General features: G+C 37.2%; 1 protein-coding gene across 2 annotated transcripts in view; it reads left to right on the forward strand.

Moving 5' to 3' along the window:
* KCNT2 (potassium sodium-activated channel subfamily T member 2) overlaps positions 1–23,219 on the forward strand; it is a 115,401-nt gene that overhangs the window by 81,232 nt on the left and 10,950 nt on the right. Inside the window, exons 16-27 of one of the 2 annotated variants that reach the window (XM_041420768.1) lie at positions 65–121; positions 1,177–1,326; positions 2,441–2,670; positions 3,375–3,591; positions 4,868–4,973; positions 5,200–5,372; positions 7,015–7,086; positions 9,819–9,953; positions 14,120–14,231; positions 17,923–18,024; positions 20,779–20,862; positions 22,151–22,279. In XM_041420768.1, coding sequence (XP_041276702.1) covers positions 65–121; positions 1,177–1,326; positions 2,441–2,670; positions 3,375–3,591; positions 4,868–4,973; positions 5,200–5,372; positions 7,015–7,086; positions 9,819–9,953; positions 14,120–14,231; positions 17,923–18,024; positions 20,779–20,862; positions 22,151–22,279 — 1,567 coding nt within the window. The remainder of the gene's footprint in view (positions 1–64; positions 122–1,176; positions 1,327–2,440; positions 2,671–3,374; positions 3,592–4,867; positions 4,974–5,199; positions 5,373–7,014; positions 7,087–9,818; positions 9,954–14,119; positions 14,232–17,922; positions 18,025–20,778; positions 20,863–22,150; positions 22,280–23,219) is intronic. The other variant, XM_041420769.1, reaches the window with a different exon arrangement.

Here is a 23,219-nt window from a genome sequence, read left to right on the forward strand (position 1 = left end):
TTTGATGATACAAAATACTGGAAGAAAATAACCTTTCTGACTTGAAGTTAATTGATCTTTACAGTACAGCCCCATGGGAAGCTTTCAGACAACTCACTGGAACCAAGCAGACATTAAACAGGTGACCATTTTATTTTAGGGGGAAAAGTGAAATAAGGGAAAATGTTCTGAAATTACATGGCTAGTTCTGCTGTTCTATACCTAGTTCACTATTTATAGTGCTGCAATAAAAATGGTATACTTCTTTTCATCTTGAAACAAAATGTTTTCATGATGAGAGTGAAAAAACATGGTAAATGGAAGAAAACTACAAATTGTGTTAAAGTATTGAGAACATAGAAAATGAGCATTAAAGGAGCATGACTCAGGATCTTGAGATCTTCACTCCAAGTGGCAAACACAGTACACACCTGTCAGATTCATGACCTATCTGCACATATCTGCGTATGTATGCATCAGTTACTTCCAGTGAAAATCATGCAGGCAGAACCTTGTTTCCAAGTGAAACTTAATCAAGAAGTTCCCAGGAGCTCCAGGGCTACAAGTGTTGGGGTTGCTGAGGCTTGAATTGTTTGCATTAAGGGCAGCAGCTGCATAGAATAAAGGGTGATCTGCTTTGTAATTTATTGTCTTGCAATAGAGAAAAGAAACTATGTACTTGTAATAGTCTACAAGCCGCAGGAACCAAAAATACCCAGAGGGTGTAAAGATCAGTGATAAGCAAATGAGAAGAATCTCTCTTACAGATCAAATGACCAAAGACAAATGACTCTTTCCTACTTAAGTTGTTATTAATGGTACTCAGACAGGAACCAAAGAGTCTGCCACAAAGCATGTGAAAAAACTGTCTTTATGAATGTAATGAGAATGCTGCTGTCATCTTCAAGCTGCCATGGATCTACTTATTGTAGTGTGATTTTAAAGTAATTGAGCCACCTCTCTCCTGATATTAAAGTACATACTCTTGTATGTCTATTACTTAGCAGAAAATGCTCTTTAATACATTAAAATAATCTCTGTACTTACAATATTACCAAGATTTGATCTCAAATACTTCTTTCAGATGAGCTTACAGGACCTTTTCAGTAGACATTTGTAGTTTCTATTTACACGAAATACCATTCTGATCAATAAGAATTTTGCATTAAGTGTTAAATTATTCTCTTTGTGTTTCAGGGAGAGTCAGCAATCGCCAGAACAATGGCAGAAAATGTATGGCAGATGCTCTGGTAATGAAGTGTATCACATCAACCTGGAAGAAAGTACATTTTTTGCAGAGTATGAGGGGAAGAGCTTCACATATGCTTCTTTCCATGCACATAAAAAGTATGTTTATTTTTCTTACCAACTATCAAAAGTTCAAAGAAATAATTACTTCTTTTGCCTGCAAGATAGCTCTGCACTAAAGACACATTGATCTGTTCCTGGGTTTAAGTATCTGGCCTCTAATATTTCTGTGAGTTGGAGCTGGTCAGGTTAAAGCTTATGTTCATTCTGTACAGCCCATCTTACTCTAAGAGAATAGAATATGAAAGATAAAAAGAATAAGCCGGACAACTAAAAAAAAAGGGCACCGTTTGGAGGTTTTTCAAGAACACCAATCCTTTTCCAACTCCAAAACAATCTAGAAATTAATGGGTGGGAGGGTGTGGGTTTTTTTTTTTAAATTTATTTAGGACTTGGCTGGAAATCTGGCTTCCTTTGTGTCTTGTTCATATTATGGAAAATGTTCAATTTAAAGGTGTCACATGGTACATTCTGGTGATTGCTCAAACATAAAACTTTTTTCTGTTAGATGGTAACATACCTGCTTTAAGGCCTAGATGATGCATCACTTATCCAGTGCTGCTCTGTGGGATGAACGTGCAAAATAAACACAAATCATGTATGTTTGTATATATTTGATAAAATAAGCATTTATCAAACCCTAAATGCTAGGTTTATTCTCATATTTAATCAAGGAGAGAAAGAGGGTTTTTTTTGCTGTAATTCCTTATTTTCTGTCACTAATCAAATACATTTTTAAGAATGAATTGCAAAAATGAATTATGAAAATGGTTTCCATTACTTATAAATAATGGAACAATTTAACATGATTAATGTTTTTTCATATTGAGTATCCATTTTTCTACCAATATTTTTCCCAAAAAGGACTATTCATCTGACAGAAAAAATCAACTAAAACAATATTAGGAGAATATAATGGGCATTACGAAAAACACTCAACTGCCTAGGAATTCATGAGCTCATAAAATCTGCTTGATTTGATGTGGCCTATTTAGCAGAACACATTTTTCAAACATCCTTGTCATCCAGAAAGCTGCAAAGTTTCATAATGTGCAAAGAATAAAAATATACCTGAGGTTCATTTTTGACAATGGAAATTTTGGTGTTTGCAGGACTATGCAAAATGAACCATGCCTTTCCTTTTCTAATTAAGGTTTGGAGTCTGTCTGATTGGTGTTAGAAAGGAAGATAACAAAAACATTTTGCTGAATCCAGGTCCTCGATATATCATGAGTTCTACTGATATATGCTTTTATATAAATATCACCAAAGAAGAGAATTCTGCTTTTAAGAAGCAAGAAAAGCATAGGAAAAACCATGAATCAAAATTATCTTACCACGGAGCTTCTAGGTTACCAGTACACAGTATAATAGCCAGCATGGGTAAGTAAAAAAAAAAAAAAAAAGATTACATCACAACTTATTCTTATTTAATGAGTAGTACATTTTAAAGCATCTTCCTAAACTTTTAAGAAACTGTAATTATGAATAGAAAGAATTAATATAACAACTTCAAACATTTGCCCTCATATTAAAAAAAAAAAACACAGAAAAACAACCAAACCAAACAAAAGAAAAACCCAGACAAAAACAAACAAGCAGACAAACCAAAACCCCCAAACAAACAAATGGAATTTGATTCTCTTTTACTCACCAAGGTGGAATTAAATTGCTTAAGACTGTGGTATAAAAAAGTAAAAATGAAGTGTATGCAAAGCTAAACAAATGGGCAGATCATATGAGTACTTCTTTGTTATTCATACCTGATTGTTTATAGCGAGTTTTCATGAGCTTCTTTAATTTTAAAAACACCATAAGTAAAATCTGCAGGTTGTTGATGCATATTGATATGGACTGATTGTATAAGGTGTGATTTAAAAGAAGTAGTTAACAAGAAGACGTAGACTAATTGTCAGGAAAAGTGTTGCTTTCCTTGAGTACAGTTGAAATATTTGTTTTATTTTAATGGAATAAACACAACCAGCATAGTGTTGCTGTCAGTGCTTTGCCAGGCAATCCCCAGTAAATCCAGGAATGTCGTTCAAACGTTCTGAGCAGCTCTGAGGAGATGTTTTCCCTGCCCCTAGGGACGGTGGCCATCGATTTACAGGACACCGGGTGCCGCGGGGCCAGCGGTGCCACGCTGGCCCTGCCCGCCGAGGGGGGCAAGGAGGGCAGGAGGCCCAGCATCGCCCCGGTGCTGGAGGTGGCAGACTCCTCCTCCCTGCCCACCTGTGACCTGCTCAGTGACCAGTCAGAGGATGAAACCACCCCGTCCGACGATGAAGTGTCTGCAGGCTTCGAGTACGTATATTAAATGTAAATGAAGTGAAAAGTTAATACTGTATATAAAAAGCAGCGATAATCTTTCTTGAAATGCACATCAATCTGAGCGCTTCTAGTAAGCAAGTCCCATGAAGTCTAATTATGGAATTATTTCCATCGAGGAAATAAGCCATAAGCCTACTTTGAAATACAAAAACACCCAACAGATAAACTCCTCTGTTTGCTGGAGATGTTCTCTTTGCAGTTGTAAAAGCTGCAGTCATGTATTGCAATACATTCATGGCATATTCTAGGGCCTTTTTTTTTCTTTTTGGTACTTTCTGTAATTATTAAGTGAGCACTCAACAAATTTGTAAACAGGTAAGTATTCCTGTCATGAGAACGCAGTGATAAACAGATCATCCAACAGGCTTTTGAATGCTGGGGCTGGGTGTGTGACTTCAAAATGCAGGAATGACAAAAAAGCAGTACAGGACAAAATTATCACATCTAATTCAAAATGCTTGTTAGTGTGTTACTGAAAGTAATGATGCATTACTCAGATAAACCCAGAAGATTCAATCCTGCTGTGCAGATGAACAATTATGTTTATTGGGATTGCTGACAGGGGCGTTAAAACTGAAATACACAATTAAGCCAGTGCCTCAACCGGCGGTTTTCCATCTCCACCAGTAGCAAGCGTGAGAAGCCCCAGGGAAGATTATCAAGCTCCAGAGAAAAAATTAGTAGGACAAGTCATCTTAAATGTGCAGACTGAAACATCTTTTCACCTTCTGATAAGTTTGGAGGATTTAAAAGGTCTCCTATAAAAAAACACTAAGGCCAATTAGAAATTTCACATCACTGGGAAGAGGATTTGCCATTTAGAATTTATTTCAGCCATTTTGAAAGTACCTTATTAAAGCTAAAAGGTAATGACTTCACTCATTCTTGGTAAATGTTTGGAAAAAAAAATTGGAGAAGGAAGAGCAGAAGTACAGTTATTTCTGTTTTCTTTCCTTCCTTTTTTAACTTAAAAGTTTCTAGTTCAAAACACTATTACAGCACACTATGGTACAACAGATTATTTTCAAAAACCCAAGCAAAATTCCTTCAGTCCCCAAAAACGTGGCAGGTTTCACTAAGTTCTGTTGAACTGGCTGCAAGATACATTCTTTTAATCTCTGTTAAACATAGTTAACTTTGTGTACTTGATCTAAAACTTGGACTTATATATAAACATCCCATAAAACAGCTGTTGGCAGCTGTGTTTTGGTAATTTGCTGTACTGAAAAATGTTTTTTTTCTATTTTAGGTATGCCAAAGGCTATCCTCCTTACTCTCCTTATATTGGAAGTTCTCCCACCTTTTGTCATCTTCTGCATGAAAAAGTACCCTTCTGTTGTCTAAGACTAGATAAGGTAAAGGGGGCTTCTGCTACTGGATAATCCTGCATTCTCGTTTGTCTCTTGCATCTGAGCAGAGCTAAATTCTGATTTCTCCTCAGAGATGAAGTTTGTGCAGTGTTTGCTGTAATACTCTATTCTCTCCTCCTTTTCTTCAAGTGTTTATGTCTAACCAGGTCTCTCTTGGGTCATCTGATATAATATTCACATCCACTGAACGTGTTTCTTACTTTGATTTTAGGGATGCCAGCATAACTACTATGAAGATGCCAAAGCCTATGGATTCAAAAATAAATTGATTATAGTTGCAGCAGAAACTGCTGGAAATGGCTTGTACAACTTCATTGTCCCACTCAGAGCTTATTACCGACCAAAGAAAGAACTAAACCCCATTGTATTACTGCTGGATAACCCGTAAGGAAAAGCTTTTTTTTTTTTCACCTTCTGATAAGTTTTAAACTCATTTTACTGTTATTCAATAGATGACCCCTTTTCACATGGCCAGCTGAAAATCAAAAACATTATGGCACACTCATCTTTGAGAAAAGTTAATGACAAAAATCATACTGCATGGTCACTGTCATATATGAAATTGACCTTTTATTGACTGTTAATGGCCATAGTAAACTTAAGTGTTCTTATTCTTCATGGCCAATGTTTCAGCTAAGCTTTTTTTAAAATTACCCCCAAAAATGTGAATGTTACTGCTAAAATTAAATAGCTTAATAAACACTGTAAAAAGCAAGCTGTATAACAGTTTCACAGCTACATGACAGCACTAACCTACTTAACACAATGCACTTAGTAGCCTGGACCAGTTAGGTATATTTTTAATAACTACACTCAAAGATAAACAGTTCTTTAAGCCAAAAGGACACCCACAGACACATTTTATCTAAAATTATTTAAAGCTATGGATGAAATTTTAAACCTGCTGTATTGTTTTTACTTTTATATCTCGTGGTGACTGCTGGAATTTTCCACATTTACTTGATTTTAATATTTCAGACAAATTTGCTTATGTCAAGACTGGTTCATTTATAATCTGATAATTAATTAGCTTTTTGGGGATTTTTTGCAACACTTTGGTACAGCTCAGCTACTTAAAATCACAGTTTGAAAGACACAGAAATGGAGGTTACCTGTACACAGAAAAGAGAACAAGCTAAGAAAGCAAAAATGTCTTGTAGGTTGTGATTCCAGGGCTGACACTTCCATTTGTGTACATCTGTTCAGTTTAAGTGATTTTTTTCTACAAAGACCTGCTGTGAAGTGTCCCACTTTCCCTCAGGCAGCTCCTTAGTCACCTGTGTTGGCAAAACAGAAAGTTTTTATGTAGGTACTATGGCATACAGTGAATTACACAAACTGGAAGCCTAAATGAGGCTAAATCACTTCCACTGACAGTGTGAGAGCAAAGATGGGCACAGGGGGCCCTCTAGTGCCAGCTCCTTTTGCCAGCACCGTGCCCAACTTCACACACTTCAATGCTGTTGTGATACTTTATAGCTAAACCCACTTTTGACTGATTAACGTGAAGTAAAAGCTCTGCTTGCTAATTAAACCAACACCTTTACTGTTTCTCTCTATGCAACGTTTGCAGTGACTCCTCTGAAAGGGAGTAGGCTTGAAAGCAGTAGGTGTCACAAAACCCAAATGATTATTTGATTTCCACTTTACATTTTAATTAAGCATTGTTGATGCTTATTTTAAGTCCTCCTGAGACATTCATTGGAGTATAACTTGGTAGTGTGTCTTTGACGTTACTCATTTGTTCTTACATTTGGAATTGTCCTGTGCCATAACATTTCTGATTTTAGAGGTGCATTTATTAATATAAGCATGTTAATTCTGATTATTCTGTATGATCACAGCAAACTGTTGATTCACAGCTTTCTGAAAACCTATTCCCTGCTTAAACTGACATAATAATGCCAAAGTTTAAGAAAGTTAATTTTTTAAAAAGACCCCAAACTACCAGTTGATTAAAATATTTTCGAAGAGATGCTGCTGTTGTGATACTGTGTTTCATTTTGTAATTCCATCTGCTGCTTAGGCCAGATATGCATTTTCTGGATGCAATCTGTTGGTTTCCAATGGTTTACTACATGGTGGGCTCTATCGACAAGTAGGTGAAATAACTGTTAGCAAACTTACCTTTGTAGTCTCAGTGGTTTGTTGTGTGTCTCGTCATTGCATGTTCTGGTGGGTTTGTGTTGTAGTTGGAGATGAGCTTTCTGCATGCATAGTCTGTGTCTGTGTGCTGTAATTTGGGATTTCAAATTTCTAAGTTATAAAGGAGCTCATTAGGGAAAAGCATGACAGGGAACACAAGTTAATATGTTCAAAAACATAAGATTAACACTTACTTAGGTGAGTTCATATGCTTCTACAAATGAACAGATTATAGCCCTGATTCTAGTGTCAGTCTGTACTGAGTTAAAATTTGTTGGAATTCATTGACTCAGGTTTTGTAAAGATAGCTACAGGATGTAAACAGTCTTGAATGTGTCCAAAAGTCTTCATCTCCCACTACTTAAATTATCACTTACTCCTACATTTCTGTCTTCACCTCTGCTAATATATGTTTATGGATATAGGTTTAGCAACAGAACTTTAATGTGAAAATCAGGCAGAAACAAGAGAAGAGCAAGGACTCATGAATATTTGAGTAAACTCCTCTGTGTAGATTGTAAATTGAAAGAAAACTGCTTCACTACATAGTGAATGCTGAACTGGGCTGCAAGCCCATAATATTAATTCCCCACTGTAGAAATCAAAAGCTTATTTCCTGCTTATAATAGTGATACAGGTACAGGTTTAGCTTGGTGATACTGAGTTCTTGCGAGGTTCACAAAGAGCCCGCAGAAAGGTTGTTTACTTCACATTCTTTCCTATCAAGCAAGAAAGTGTCACAGGCTATTAATATTTACTGCTTTATTAACTCTTAATTACATAGTAATTATACAAATAATTCATAATGGCAGAATAATTAAATTGCTGCATTTTTCCCAACCTGGAAATGAAACGTAGATAATTTTAGTAAGGAGGCAGTATAAAAGGAAAAAGACAAAACCCAAATGGCATCAAAATGTATACTCAAGAGGGAATACTCAAAGTATTCAAAGTAATTAATAACTCAGATGTTAACCTGTTCTACTAACGTAAAAAAATTGAACTTTGTTTAAATTTACTGAGTTTATTTCAAAATGGAAATTGCCAAATCCCTCCCTAATGTGTTTTGTTGTTCTTTCAGAATTAAATGCATTTTTGAAAAAATGAAGCATGTAGTTTTTGGAATAAGTGATTATTCAGAATTCAGAAGTTCACAGTAATACCAGCATGAACTTCTGCATCTTTTCTGATGCAAAAATCACTTTAATTCCTGGTGCAATAAGCAACTGTAGTTTGTAGAGGGTTTTTTTGACATCTGTTATCATCAATAAGAATACTTCTAAAAATGTAGTTCATACATATTCCCTGTGTTTTGCTCACCATGTTTTTAAATCTTCTACAACTAATAGATCTGATCATCTATAGATAAGAAATACATTGTAAAATATGCAAATTTTCCTTTGTTATTTAAGGAGTATAAAATACATTATCAAAGTACCACCTACTATCTATAAGTATCTAAAATGTTTATCATTTGTTCACCAGCAATTAAGCATCATCATCTCTGAGAGAAAACCACCAAAGGGATGACTTTCATTTACCATTCTTTTTTTGTTAGATGTAGATGGCTCACAAAAAAACAGCTTTACCAAAATTCATAGCAGAGATGCACTTCATCAAAAGATGTCAAATATAGGTACCTGTCTCCCAGTCCTTGGGTAGGATTTGAGATCTGTAACTGAACAGATTTCACAGCTGTGTAGAAATCTAGTCAATCTTGAGAAACCTTTAGCTAGAGGCACCTGAGAATTAGAATTATAATACTTTCACATTAGCATTTTTCAAATTCTCCACAAGCCAGCTGATTGTAACTGCTGAAATAAGAATAGCTGTTGAGCTTATGAAACACCGAAATGCAGAAAATCTGAGTATTTCAGAATATGCTGCTGTTTTCAGGGATCAACTGAAAGTCTGAAGAAGCAGAAATACAGATTACTCAGAAAAAAAGTTTGGACTTCTACTTATGCACTGCAGTTGTTCATAGATCACATAAAATCAGTTTTTCTTTTGTTGTAGTCAACCATCAGTGATATTGCACAGTTTCCAAAATAATGGTATAAATTCTTCCAAAATAAATTGTTAAAAAACCCACCACACTTGTCAAAAAGTGCTTAGGATCTATGGAAAATGTTGTGAAAACAGCTGAAGCATGCTTCATTTTGGAGACAAAGCTACAAGGCATGATGAGAACTGTAACTCAGCTGTCTGTGAGTGTTTTCTGTGGTTGGGCTTCACACAAACATTGTCCAGCTGTGCACAAGGTTCTGCTGCTCTGCAGCCGCTCATAAAAGCATCCTGAGAGCATTCCAGCTAATTTATTAACATTTTGAAACCAAAATAAATCTGTGGGAATGAGCAACCAGGAGCATTTATTCGGGTTTTTCTATTGTCAGATGTAACTCCAATGGAGCAAGTTGTTGCAGTGGATAAGGCCAAAGTATTCCCAATTAACTGTTAAAGGCTTATTTAAAAAAAAAATTGAAATAAATGTATCATTAACAAAAGAGAGGGACTGTAACAGCCTACTGAAGCAGATTCTATATTCTATTCTACCAATTGAGATGTTGTCCTTGATTATATTAGAAGTTGTTAGTAGCTGATCTGCAGAGGCCAACCATGGCTAATCTTTCAGGTGTTCCATATTTAAGTTGCTTGTTTCTTTCTCCCTCTTTCTCTTCACAAAAGCCTAGATGACTTATTAAGGTGTGGGGTCACCTTTGCAGCTAATATGGTGGTGGTGGACAAGGAAAGCACGATGAGTGCCGAGGAAGACTACATGGCAGATGCCAAGACTATTGTGAATGTTCAAACCCTCTTCAGGTAAAGCTTTTTTGCACTCTAGCTACACATCCTCATTATTTGTGAAACACTTGATGCCTCTTGTGCCAAGAACTTATTCTTTTTTTTATTCTACTTAAGTTTTCCCTTCAATGAATTTGTGTATTACATGGGCAAACTTTTCCCCACCCTGCCTAGCAATTCACTTAGAATCCTGAGGTATTCTCTTGAAAGCTCAGATGAAGTGCTTTGCATCCGAAAACAGATAATCATTTTACAAGTTAGCTGTCAGGTTTACAGGAAGGAAAAATAAAGTTACTCTTGAAGACTTGGGACAAAAGATAGTTGAGAAAAGAAAATTCACAGTAATGCTAATGCCTATATGAAAAGAAGATCCTTCTAATGCTGAAAGGTAAGCACTGAATCACTGTGAAGTTGGTCATAAGTGTTCACATTTTGAATATTTAGTTTTGCACAAAAGTTAGGTTTTTAGGCACATATATACAACATTACATATGACAGTAACATACCAAGAGTCAAGAGTATAATATGATCAGTCTAGTAAAGAGGCTGAGGAGGCTGTGATGAAAATGAGATTTGCTGTTCCTTTTGAGAAATCTCCTCATTAAAGCCTTTGTGTTCAATATCTTGGTTCAGTGAGTATGAAGAAAATGTATCGCTTTGAGCTGAGAAAAATACTATTTTCTTAATAAAAACACCCCAAAAATCTCACACAAAACAAAACACAGTACACAATCAGCTGTGAAATGCCTTCCTGATTTGGGGCTTAAGCCTAGCACTTCCTGGTGTTCATTCTAATAAGACCTGGAATGATTCAATGTTGCTTTTTTTACAGTTACTTGTTTTCTGTGTCAAACTTTACTCAAAAGACCAGAGAGAGATGCACAGTAAAAATGGTTTGAATCCAGTGGTTTAGAAACTCCATTAAACTACAATGGAGCTTTTTTTTTGTAAATGCAGCTCTGTGAGAATGCAGTTAAATCCTCTTTGCATTTCTGTATGTGCTCAAAGGAAGCAAAATCTGCATTGCACAAGAAACATTAATTCTGTCTTTTTCTAACATTTCAGTTTCTGAATTGGTACCTGATACTTGCACAGATGCATGATTGATACTCACACCTATGAAATTAGGGTTGAACCTATATCAGTTTTTCTGAAATACAGTTTACCCCCAAATGGAAAGGGGTTGAACCTATAATTGAACTTTATCACTCAGATCTACTCCTAACCACAGTGCTAGGGTACTCACGAGGTTTTTCACCTATATCAGTTTTTCTGAAATACAGTTTACCCCCAAATGGAAAAAGGAGTTGTATCAAAAGTAAAACTTCTAAATTAAAACCAATTGGTTTCTCCCCTAGTTGTGTTATTTTGTAACAAGAGAAATTACGTATTGTAGGTATGCCATTAGATGTTACTGTACACTCCTTCAGTTGTCTTGCACACTGTTTGCAACTAGATGGCAGCTTTAACTCGTGTACAAACTCTGTGTCTGATTCAGTATTGTTTTAATACTGCATATTTACAATCAAAGTAAATGAAAATAAATACTCTGGTTTAAGACTTAACTACACTTTTTCATAAAACTTGGTAAACTTTCACAAATAGTGTATTGTATAAATTTGTTTTCAATGTTTATCTCCCCTAGAACACATATAATAATTTCACTGCATTTTTATATTATATAAAAGTTGTAGAAATAAGTAAACTTTGGGAGGAGGCATAAGATAGTGGCATTTACCTGTTCTACAGAATAAACTACATGCATTGCACTAAGGTAAATAGTTTTCTAAATAACCTTTAAAACATACTGAAAGCTTTTTCATTACTTATGAATACCTAATAATATCAGAAAGTAAGGAAGAAAAGACTGGACATGGTAAAGAGCAACAGCACTCGAAACCAACTGTAGTGTTAAAGGGGGATTTTAACCCCTGGATTTAATATGCTATTTTCAATGATACCACATCATTGACAGAGATTCCACTTTGGTCTCACCAGTGGAACCATTCACAGGGTACAGGCTGATCTAAATGCCCCTGGTGTGAGTTACTCAGTCCTGAAAAAGCCATGCCATTATTCCCTGATTTACATAATTAGCAATCCTGCTTTGCCAGGAGAGTGTGCTCCCCGCCCTGGAAGGCAGAGGCATTGTTTATAAGGACAGGGTTATTAGCACCTTTAGGGCTACAAGCTGTGCCATCCCAATTAAAACTGTGACACAGCCCTGACATACCTGACATAGGAGTACAGAAGTGTGACTCAAATGGGCACACTGACTGAGAACAAGTTATCAAAGCTTAAAAATAAAAGGAGAAATTAATAGTCTTGGACTACACCTTAAGATGCTTTTCACTTTTTAAAATTAAAACAGGAGGCCAACTACTGAGTCCCTGTAGACAGGTGTGAGCCCTCCTCAGAAAAACAGCACATTTCCTCAGGCAGTAGGTCTGTGCCACTATAAAGTTTTATTAGTTAACCTCTTAAAGGCTGTGTTTCAAATCCTGCAGGAAGCCTGTTGCCAGCAGTACACATAGCAGGTCAGTGTTTTGGCTGGTATCTAGCTGTCATCACCAATTTAGAGATAAACCAAATGAGGCGCTGTGATGGCATTGCATTATTTTCTGGGGTTATCCTTGTGGTTTGGGAAAGAACTACATGTCTCTCTTGCTTGTCTGATTCCCACATATGAGTTCAGTAGCAAGACATGCCTTCCATCAGGCTGCTGGGGGCTTTCTCTTCCCCATCCAGTCCTGTCTTACTAGAATGGGGTACAAGAGAGGGATCTTTGCCCAGAAGGAGCCTGCTCCAGTGATAAAAGCTGGAGTGTGCCTTACACCCAGGGCAAGATGCAATCTCCCCCTGACTTCCTGGAGAGCAATTTCCCCTAATTCAGCTGAAAGGCACTCGTAAGTAAAGTATTTTACCAATATCAATTTTGAAACTGATTTCCTAATATAAATCAGTTTTCGTATCTTGGTGAAGGATGTGAAACCATCTTTATGAGAAACATAGCAGCCTGCACTTTTTCCTGCTGTTTATATTTTATCATGAGATTAGATTTTAATTTCCTATTACTCCTAATTCTGAATTCTCTACTGTTAGTTTTCAAATACAATGTGGGATTAACACATATTGGCAGATAATCTGGATATACATTTCCCTACATTTAGGCTTTGTTTGAATTGCGATTTTAGTGATGTTTCTCCCTGCAAAAGTGAGGGAAAAGGACAAGACTTGCAAAAGGGTCCACTGAATTCCATTTGACACTAACTTACCAAATGCTGCTTCCATGGAAAGTGAGACAGAAGCCACATCAATGATGTAACTACAAGTTATCAACTGTACTCAGTTACCTTTTGCTGAATGTAGATAAGAAGCCCCAGGGTCAGCAAAAGAGGCTACAAATGTACATCTCATTTTCTGACACAAATCTGTAGAGGAAAGATTTAAATAATAACATGTCTTCTATTCCAACTTGTTTTGTATTTAAATAGTGTAAACTATGATTTTCTTTCTGTTTCTTGAAGCCCTGAGTGCTGAGGAGGGGCTCTTGAGTCTGCTGCTTGGAAATCTGTGTAATTCAGCCAGTTCACAGTTGAGCTTTCTTCACTGCTTTTAGTTACTGGAAGCCTGAATTGGTGTTAAGTTATAAATATTTGGTATATGTAAATATTTCAAAGTGAGAACATAAGTATACATAAACATACATTTTCTCAGCAACTCCCACAAGTGTCACTTTTCATCTATATTGCTCAGACTATAGTCACAGCATACAAACAGATCTCAAGAAAGAAGAACCAACTGGAAGGGGTACATAAATGGGTCATACTTTACATGCAAACAGGTACTAAGTACAAGCTTTAAACTTTTGCATTTTTTGTTGTTTCCTATAGATTTGTGATATTGCACCAATTATTAAATAAAAAATAATGAAATTAAGTTGTTTTTTTCTAGCATTTAAGTATTTTGTGAGCTCAGTGTGTGCTTCTTGGTGAATTCTACAGAGAATGTGTTGTACTTTCCTCTGCTGTTGGACCAGCATTTCACTGGGCCCAGACCCACCAGAGTTTCAGGGGCTTCACTTAAAACACAGACACGAGCACAAGCTGCAGCTTTATGTAGAGCCTTACATTTGTGAACTGTTATGATTAGAAGTATAACCATGATATTCTTTTAAACTGTAGATTGTTCTCCAGCCTAAGCATTATCACAGAGCTAACGCACCCAGCCAACATGAGATTCATGCAGTTCAGAGCCAAAGACTGCTATTCTCTTGCTCTGTCCAAATTGGAAAAGGTAAGGAGATTTGCCTCCTCCCACCCTCAGTTTAAATGTCATATTTTTATTACTTTTTCTGATTTTGTAGTAAAGATTTCAAAACAAGTGAAACAGTGAAATGATTTGTGGTTGTAGAGCTACCGTAAAAGATAATTTGTTTTCAGAGATTTGCCCTCATTTAAGAATAAAGTTTGTTTTGATTTAATCATTTTACAATATAATATTAATCAACCAACTCTCTAGTGGAATTTGCTCAAGGAAAATGAAATATTTTTGCATAATTAAATATTTAGAGCTAATGTTGTTGTCCAAGAGGCTGATACAGGCAATTAACATGGAACATCTTTTAACTGACTAAATGCTTAAAACATACAGCTCTTATTGTAATGTATTTTTTAATTCCCCTTAGTTTTAAAGGCACTATAATCATGTCTTCTGTACACATTTCTGTGTATCTGTGGGAGATATTGGCATTAACGGGATGGTTTGAGAACAGTAATTGTTCTCTGTCAGAACGATGCGAGGGACAACAACACTACTTAAATGTTAGCTAAAACCTTCATATTCTATATGTATATTTGGCATTTTCAAATTGTGGAACTGTGGCTGTATGGAGATAAATTTAATCTGCTTGTTCAAAACACTGTTACTTAAAACAGGTGGAGCATAGGAAGTAATACTGTTTAAGTCTCTAAACTCAAAAACAATCCTCTTTCTCACAAATCTTCCCTGATGATCTGACCTACCCACCATTTTCTGAGTTTGTGAGAGACAAATAATATCACTGTGACAGTCTTCAAGGACAGAAATCCTTCACTACATTCTTTTCTTTCTCCCAATCAATCAGTATGATTGCTGACTTCTCTCATGTACCCTCCCAGCTGGTGCACCTCAGATATCTTACATATTTTGGTGAATTTGAACTCATGCCAAAATCATTACCGTTATACAGATTTAACATATAATTTCCATTTCCTAGATGTACCATACATTTCCTAGATTTTGGGGATTTCACGGTTCACTATTTACTGTACAATATTCACATAGGTAATTTTGATATATACTTCATGGAAAAGAGCCTTTCCATAGAAACTTACCTTCCCAGTGTGGTTTCTTACAGAGGAATTGAATGCTGCAAAAAATCAGCCTGTGTGGATGAGAGGATAAGGATGAGAAGTAAATCTTTACTCAGTTGAATATCACACATGTACTTATTTACACAAAATGTAAATATCTGGGTGGCCTTTAGTGACTTGTTATCTTGGCATGAGGGCTTGATCTTGTGTTTAGGTGGTGTTCTATCAGAGACATAGCCTGGAGAGCTGTGAGGAAACCAGGCAAACCTTAGAGAGGAGCTGTTTGTGGCAGGAGGCTCAGCTTTGCTGGAATAACACCACCCCCACTACGCTTTAAGGTTTGCCCCTGTGGCTCCTCCACTTCCTCCCTCAATGGTAAATCCACAAAGGATAAGCTACAACTGGCTGGAATCTTTCAGGGCAACAAGGGCCAGCAGCTGGCTGGGGCCTTCAACACTGTGTTTCAACCAAGCTTAATGTCTTGCTGTACTGTGACTGACAGGGATTTTGAAATTGTTTGTTAACGTAGTCCCTTAATCCGATTCCAGTTGGATTCTGGAATTCTCTGTGGGCTATCTATGCAGTGAAACCAGGATTTTTATCTCAGTTCTTTCTTTCTTTACATAGGCTCCTTAATTTTTCAAGCAAATACTCTGGAAATACTTAAAAATATTTTAACTTCTTGATTATCTTGTTAATTTATTGTGCAAAAGTTGTGAAGATAGGTTGGAAACTGAACATTTAGTAAACTTCCTATGCAAACTACGCTCTGCTGAAAGAGAGGTAGATAAATTATCTTAAAGAAAGAACATTTTCTTCATTGCTCTTGCAGTTGCCTGCTGTTAATATTTCCCAGTCACTTCATCTTAACATTTGCAGGAAGAACTTCACAGGTGGTGCTGTAGTTCATTTGATGTTTCAGAACTCCCTCATGCAAAATGAAAGGCAATTAAAAACTCCAGTAAAAATTACCTAAAGCAGTCAAATATACAGTTGCTTGTTATTTCTGCATTAAGCGCCTCATTTTCAGAAAGACTGAGAGTGTCAGGCAAGTTGCCTTGAGGTAGCAGTGAAACGCACTTGCAAAATTGGCTTTTCAACCCAATGGGCTGCAGAAGACAGATACACAAATCAGATGTCCATCTGCTGTTGCAGCTGCAACTTTTCTCATTTTAGAGATAAATAAATCTGACAGTAAACTCAGCACTGACACAGGAGAAAGCAGTGGCCTTTATACAACAGAGAAAAGGAAAAACAAAACACCCACACTCTGAAGTTGACATCTGTGTTCTCCATTTGTCTTGCATAAGAAAAAAAATGAGGTAACCACTCCCTCTTTCTTGAGAGAAAGGCTTTGTAATGTTTTGGATAGGATTCAGACTTCAGTTTGCTATGGTTTTTTTCAAGTAAATATTGCAGGTGTTATTGATAAAAATTCTAAAGCTGTAAGTGATCATTTTGAAACAAGTACAAGTTCCTATGTATTTTAATCAAACCCAGTCCTGTGATTTTGTATCTTCCACAGGGATAAGCACATAGATGTTAGGTGAGCAGAAATCTATCTGGATGGCCCAGTATATATGCAGTCTTTTACCTACAGCCAGGTTGCTTTTATAACCTTCAGGATGGGGCCTCCTATTTCCTGCCTCCATTTTTTTTTCTTTAATATAATTCAGGTATTAATCAGATTTTAATTAAGTAATAAAAACCAATAATGACCTATGAGTTATAAAAAGAGATTGGTACCTCTTATTATTGGTGTCTTATTTTACATAGATCTCTAACAATTTACATAAATTCTAAAACTGTACAAGTAATTAGCACACAAATTTGACTGTTGAACTGACAGGTTTTTAGGAAGTTGTTCCAGATCAACACCAGAAAATTTATTTGTTCTTTCCTAGAAAGTAGGATTATATTTCTCACAAATCTCTTTGAAGCAAGAATAAAGGAAAAGCAAGGCTGTAGAAAAGATGGAAGGAAACTAAACCAGCCTGGTCCCATTGTATGAGGGTCAGCAAGGCCAAGGGCCAGGTCCTGCCCTTGGGTCACAAACACCTCCTGCAGCACTGCAGGGTGGGGCAGAGTGGCTGGAAAGCTGCTCAAGGATGGGGGTGCTGGTTGACAGCCTGAGCCAGGGTGTGTCCAAGTGGCCACAAGGCAAATGGCATCCTGGTCAGTACCAGAAAGAGTGTGGCCAGCAGCACCAGGGCACTGATTGACCCCTGTGCCATTCTTCCCTTTTGTACCAGATTCTGTTCATGTTTCCCATTCCTAGGAGACTTCCTGGACCAGGGTGACAGTCCACTGTCAGCACCAAGGAATTGGAGCAGGTTAACAGGAGCTAAGCACAGGTCATATCCCTCCATCCTTTTAAAACTGATTGGGTGGAACATGCCCATGCAGTTTGAGATGTGGTGACAGAATAACGTATACATTGATCAATGTCTTTCCACCTGAAAAACTGCACCTGTTGAACAAAGGTGCTGCATACTTGTAGGAAGAATCTGTGTTGAGAGTAAAGAGATTTTACACTTCTGACTTCTTTCAGGATAATATCTATTTCATGTTTTTGTTGCAGTCCTTCCATAACCAGAATTAAAAATGTTTTCTGTGTTTTAATTCCTTAACAGAAAGAGCGGGAGAAGGGATCTAATCTGGCATTTATGTTTCGACTGCCCTTTGCTGCTGGCAGGGTTTTCAGCATCAGCATGTTGGACACACTGCTTTATCAGGTGAACAGTAATGTGACTTAACACAAGTATTGCCATCCATTTTATTGTGCTTAATTGCTAGATGACCCTATTTTCTGCCATAGGATCCATTAAAGTGTGTTTGTGCTGGGAGCAATCAATGGCAAAAGACAATGGAGCATGCTTGACATCTTAGTTCAGTTATCAATCCCAAAATCACCCTATGACTGCACAAAATCTGATGTTAGATAATGTGATGCTGTTAATTTACCTCTCCCCAGTCAAATAGCTTTGATAAGCCCTACATAAATTACAGATTATATAGAACAATAATACTTGTACTCTGCAATAAAAAACACAGTGCCCATTCCCACATATCATGTCCCTAACAGAAAGGAACAGAATTACTTTAATGTGTAATTTATTAATCTCCTGCATTTGCTGATAAAGGCCTCAATTACTGTATAGTGTCCTCTCCTCTTACTCATGCTGACTAGACCTGCAGAGGCCCTGCCATTACACTGTAAAGTAAGCCATGCTTGCCCTTGCAAGGGATGCACTGAGTGGTTGCAGAGAGACAGTGGGGGAAGAAAAGGCAGCAATTCAACCTTGTGGCTCAGAACCCAGGAAGTAGTGATGACAGTGAGAATCAGGGAAGAGCACAGCTTCAGAGAGTTGAAGAAAAAGTATCAGAAAATACAGTCAGGGCAAATGGAGGCAGTAGTTGCTTGTTTCAGGGTAGAAAATAGGCCAGTATTGCTCACTCTTTAGCAGTGCCCATGTTTCTGCACACTCTGACACACCAGGATGCCCAAGGAGCAGCCCCCAGCACCACCCTGCAAGGATCAAGGCACACAACATGAGCAGGAACACCACCATGGCCCACATCATCCACTCACCTGAGCAGCCTCCTGCCTTGCCTGTACCTGGGGATAGCCTGTGGAGCTTTAGTACTCGGGTGGAAAACATCCTTGCAGGGAAAATTAATTTACTTGGTGATTTGGTGCATGAAAGATGTTCTTTCCTCGCAATGCTGTTTCCAAATCAATTTTCTGAAGACAAATCCAACATAAATAGAAAAATTCCTGGAGCTAAACTTTTCTCAAGAAGCCATTAATATATAAACCAGTCATGTATATGGGCATACATATTTTAAGGTTCTAGAAATAAATGTATTTGCATATAAAACATCTTAATAATCATGCCCCAGAATATCAGCATCACACACCACAATATTAAAAAAGAAATATAGTAAAATACAGTAAATAATATAGTAAATACAGTAAAAATACCAAAGACATATCTATAGAAACAGATCTGTTAATCATCAGCAGCCCCTGCCAGCACATAAGTGACTTCAATATTTTATATTTGCTCCTAGACATGAATAATCATGTAATGACTTGACAGAGTAACACCATTCCCCAGAAAGTGTTTGAAATAAAAAGCCTCACATGCTCACTGTCACTTTAATTCCACCTGTCCTTCCTTTGAACTGTTAATGCTCATAGGTGAACTGTCATTTTTCTAGAATTACCTTTCTTACTCCAAGTTAGAAATTCTATAACAGCTCTTTGTTCTTTTTCATAGTCCCATTTTCTGTCTTTTTCTTCTGCAAGAAACAGAGCAAATTACATGGGGAACATCAGGGTTCAGCTGGTGCTTCCCATTATCGGCCGAAAGAAAAGCCTTCAAATTATCTTTAGGACAGTGACTGAAAAATGAAAACTTGGTCTTGCAAATCCTGATGAATAAACTTGTTAATCTAAATTAACATGTTAATTTATGAAAATTCCATGGCAGAAATGATGCTGCCAAGACAACAAACATGTTTAATTTGCAAACAAATTTTATTTGAGATACTCCTTGGTATTTAGCCCATCACGACTGGGAGATTACCAGTACAAAAATTAAAATAGTTGAACCATTATGTATCAAATGAAATCCATCTAGCTTCTGAGTTTGAACAAATCCAGATTCTGTAGCTCTAAAGGATTTCTGTAACACCTTTGTGAGGTATTTCTTTGTGAAAACCTCTTGGTTAGCTATGCATTTGCATGAAACCAGCAGAGCTAGGGTGTGTGCTGCATTCCAAGGACTGCAATGCTGCCCTGCTGCACCTGAGTGAGTACAGCTGCAAAGAACAGCTTTTCAAAGAAGAGCACCCCCATGGCCCTGTCATTCCAGCAGCCCAACCCAGGAGGAGAAATATTTGTGATTTTAGCTGCTCCCATGTCCGTTCCTGGTCTTAGTCTGCACTTCTACACTAAACTAAATTTCTGCCTTTTAACCAACAGCAACACACTGTTTAGGAGAGCAACACGCATATCAAGCCTGAAAGAGCCTTCAGATTATTCATTTGAATAAAGTAATAGCAATGTCACCTCAGAGGGACCCAGTGAGGACTGCAGAGCCATCTAACATCTGCCAGTGTTTCTTTTGCACAGAAGAGTTCATTATAATTTCACACCTCGTAAGGCTAACACCTCATTCCACTGACACATCCATCTTTGCTTTTCCCATGCCTTGTTATGCCTTAGTCTGCTGAATCTTGTACATTCATTGCATGCACATGCAGAGCCAATTTAGGAAGACTTCCTTTATGTAAGTAAATTCAGCCAAAAGAAAGCGATAGATATGCCTACAGTGATTAAGATACTTAAAGAGATGGACTGTAAACACAGATGTATAATTCCTTTGAAAGTCATACATAGTGCTAATGGTTGCCTACTCCTCTGTTCATTAAAGCTTTTTTTTTTCTTTCTTTTCTGTCTCTCCTGTTAAAATATCTTGCAGTCATTTGTGAAAGATTATATGATTTCTATCACAAGACTTCTGCTGGGACTTGACACCACACCAGGATCTGGGTTTCTTTGTTCTGTAAGTTATTAAAAAAAACCCAATCAGTACAGAGTACCAGAGAAGATTCTGTACTGTCTGCAAAATACTTCAACTTTCTTTGTATGGCATTTCCTTTTGTGAAAGTTCAAGGAAGGCCATCTGTTTCCTTTTTCATCAGGGAGAAAATGAGGAAATTAAACAGAAAACATACCCATTTTTAGTTCCATAGAAAAAAAACATCTCCCTGAGAAAATACAATGCATTCTATTCAGTAGAAAATTGGAAAGTCAGGAAAACACAGGAATAGTGCATTTTATATGAAATAGCAATGGCAGTTCAGCAACCAGTGTAAAAATTAAGCATGTAAAAACCAGGAAGCACTACCTGTATTGTGCAGCCTGACTAGGGCTATCTCCCAGTCCCCATTCCTGTGAGCAATAAAGGGCATGAATAGTTTTTACACAAAGATCAGACGTATTAAATGACTAGGAGTTGGAGTTCAAATGTAATTTTGTTATTATATATGTCAATATTTCCCAACGCAATTTAACTCTGTATATACACACATAAAACCACAATGGAAGTCGTTTTTACTAAAATAAACCCCACTTTTCTGTTTCCTCCCACACCCATTATACTCTGGGTAGCAAACAGATCACTACAAGTTGAGTTATTTACAAGTTGCTTTGTGAAAAAGTATCAATGATAGTTTAAAAAAAGTTGTTTAAATATAAATTATGTATTTCTTGGCCAATCATTAAGCTTCGTTACAGTGAATGTAAGAACACTTGAAAGTACAATTGAATATCTAAAAAGGAACTCATAAATCTCAAAATAAAGCTAGGAATGAAGTAAATTAGCTTCATGTAAGACTTCTTATGCCACTTATACTTAGTGTATTATTTCCGCTCCCCATGTTCAGCCTGCAGTCTGGTGGACAAAATTCACATTCAAAATACTCATGCACTCCAGTCTGTCCACACCAGTTTCTTATTGCTGACAATATTTAGTTTATTCATTTATATTTTAGTCAAAAATAGACACTGGGTGAAGGCTGCCATGTAAATTTTAAGTAATCTTAAACTAAGACCAGAAGTTCATAATGCTAAACTGCTTCCACTACAATGTCTTCTAAACAGGAGAAAGCAGAAGAAACAGTCTGACAAACTCAACAGAAGTTGCAGATTTGATGTATAGCAAATGGGATAGTTACTACAATGGGATAATTACCAGCTAGTGTTTAGGTTTTTTTTCCATGAGTAGCATAGTGAACAAATGATAAATGCTCAAGAGTTAAAGGTCCTCCCTCCTATTATTATTTGCTCAGATGAAAATCACAGAAGAGGATCTGTGGATTAGGACATATGCCAGACTGTATCAGAAGCTTTGTTCCTCTACAGGAGACATTCCAATTGGAGTCTACAGGACAGAATCCCAGAAGCTCACAACATCTGAGGTGGGTCAGTCACCGTGCTTTCTGTGGCTTTGACTGCAGAGTGCACGAGGCCTCTGCTGGCACCTGGCTGGTCACACTGACCCAGGCTGAGCCCCAGGCTCCAGCAGTGCCCAGAGCCAGTGGACACCTGGCCTTTGGTTCCTGTGCTCACCTCCTGGGAATGGGTGGGTGGGAGACAAGGGGCAGCTGGGCACGGCCAGGAGCGGCTCAGGAGTGAGCTCTGCTCTGACCTCGCTGTGCTCACTAATGGCAGTGTTTGTACCAAACCCTTAACCAGGCCCTCTGGACTTTGTGCCAACAATGCCAGCACCGTGTCTCAAAACAGGTGCCATTTCACTGTGTCACTGTGTCTCAAAACAGGTGCCATTTCACTGTGTCACTGTGTCTCAAAACAGGTGCCATTTCACTGCTCACGTGACCTTCTAATCCATTCTCTTGTTGCTCATTTCTAGTTAATGTTATTCAAAGTATTGTGGGATCTCTCTAAATTTAGCTGCCAAACAGTGGTAATATTTTATATATGTATTTCTGTGTTTGCCACATAAATTTGTACATTTCTCCATCTCTCTGTTTATAAAAAATGACAAAAATACTTTTTCCTGGCTATTTAACATACTTTTTTTGTTTGGGCAGCTTTGATTTCTGTCATGTATTATCCATTTGTTTACATGACCATTAGTACTTCCATCTCATTAAAGGAAGTACATTCAGCTGAAGTTAGTTTTATAAAAGGGTGATAAAAAGATCTCATCCAGTTCATGGGAATATCTCTTTGTGGACCATCACTTTCTCTGCAGGTGGCTTTTACAGCTTAGGCAGTGGACTCTGTCACTGCAATCATGTCTTTTGAACTATAGCAGCCTTAACATAATCCATCAAAATCATTCCTTGGAGAAGAATATAGTCAGCCTCACTGCTAATACGAAAAAAGGGTCTGTCA

This window comes from Onychostruthus taczanowskii, unplaced genomic scaffold, assembly GCF_017590055.1.
Source record: "Onychostruthus taczanowskii isolate IOZ18803 unplaced genomic scaffold, ASM1759005v1 scaffold65, whole genome shotgun sequence".
NCBI lineage: Eukaryota > Metazoa > Chordata > Aves > Passeriformes > Passeridae > Onychostruthus > Onychostruthus taczanowskii.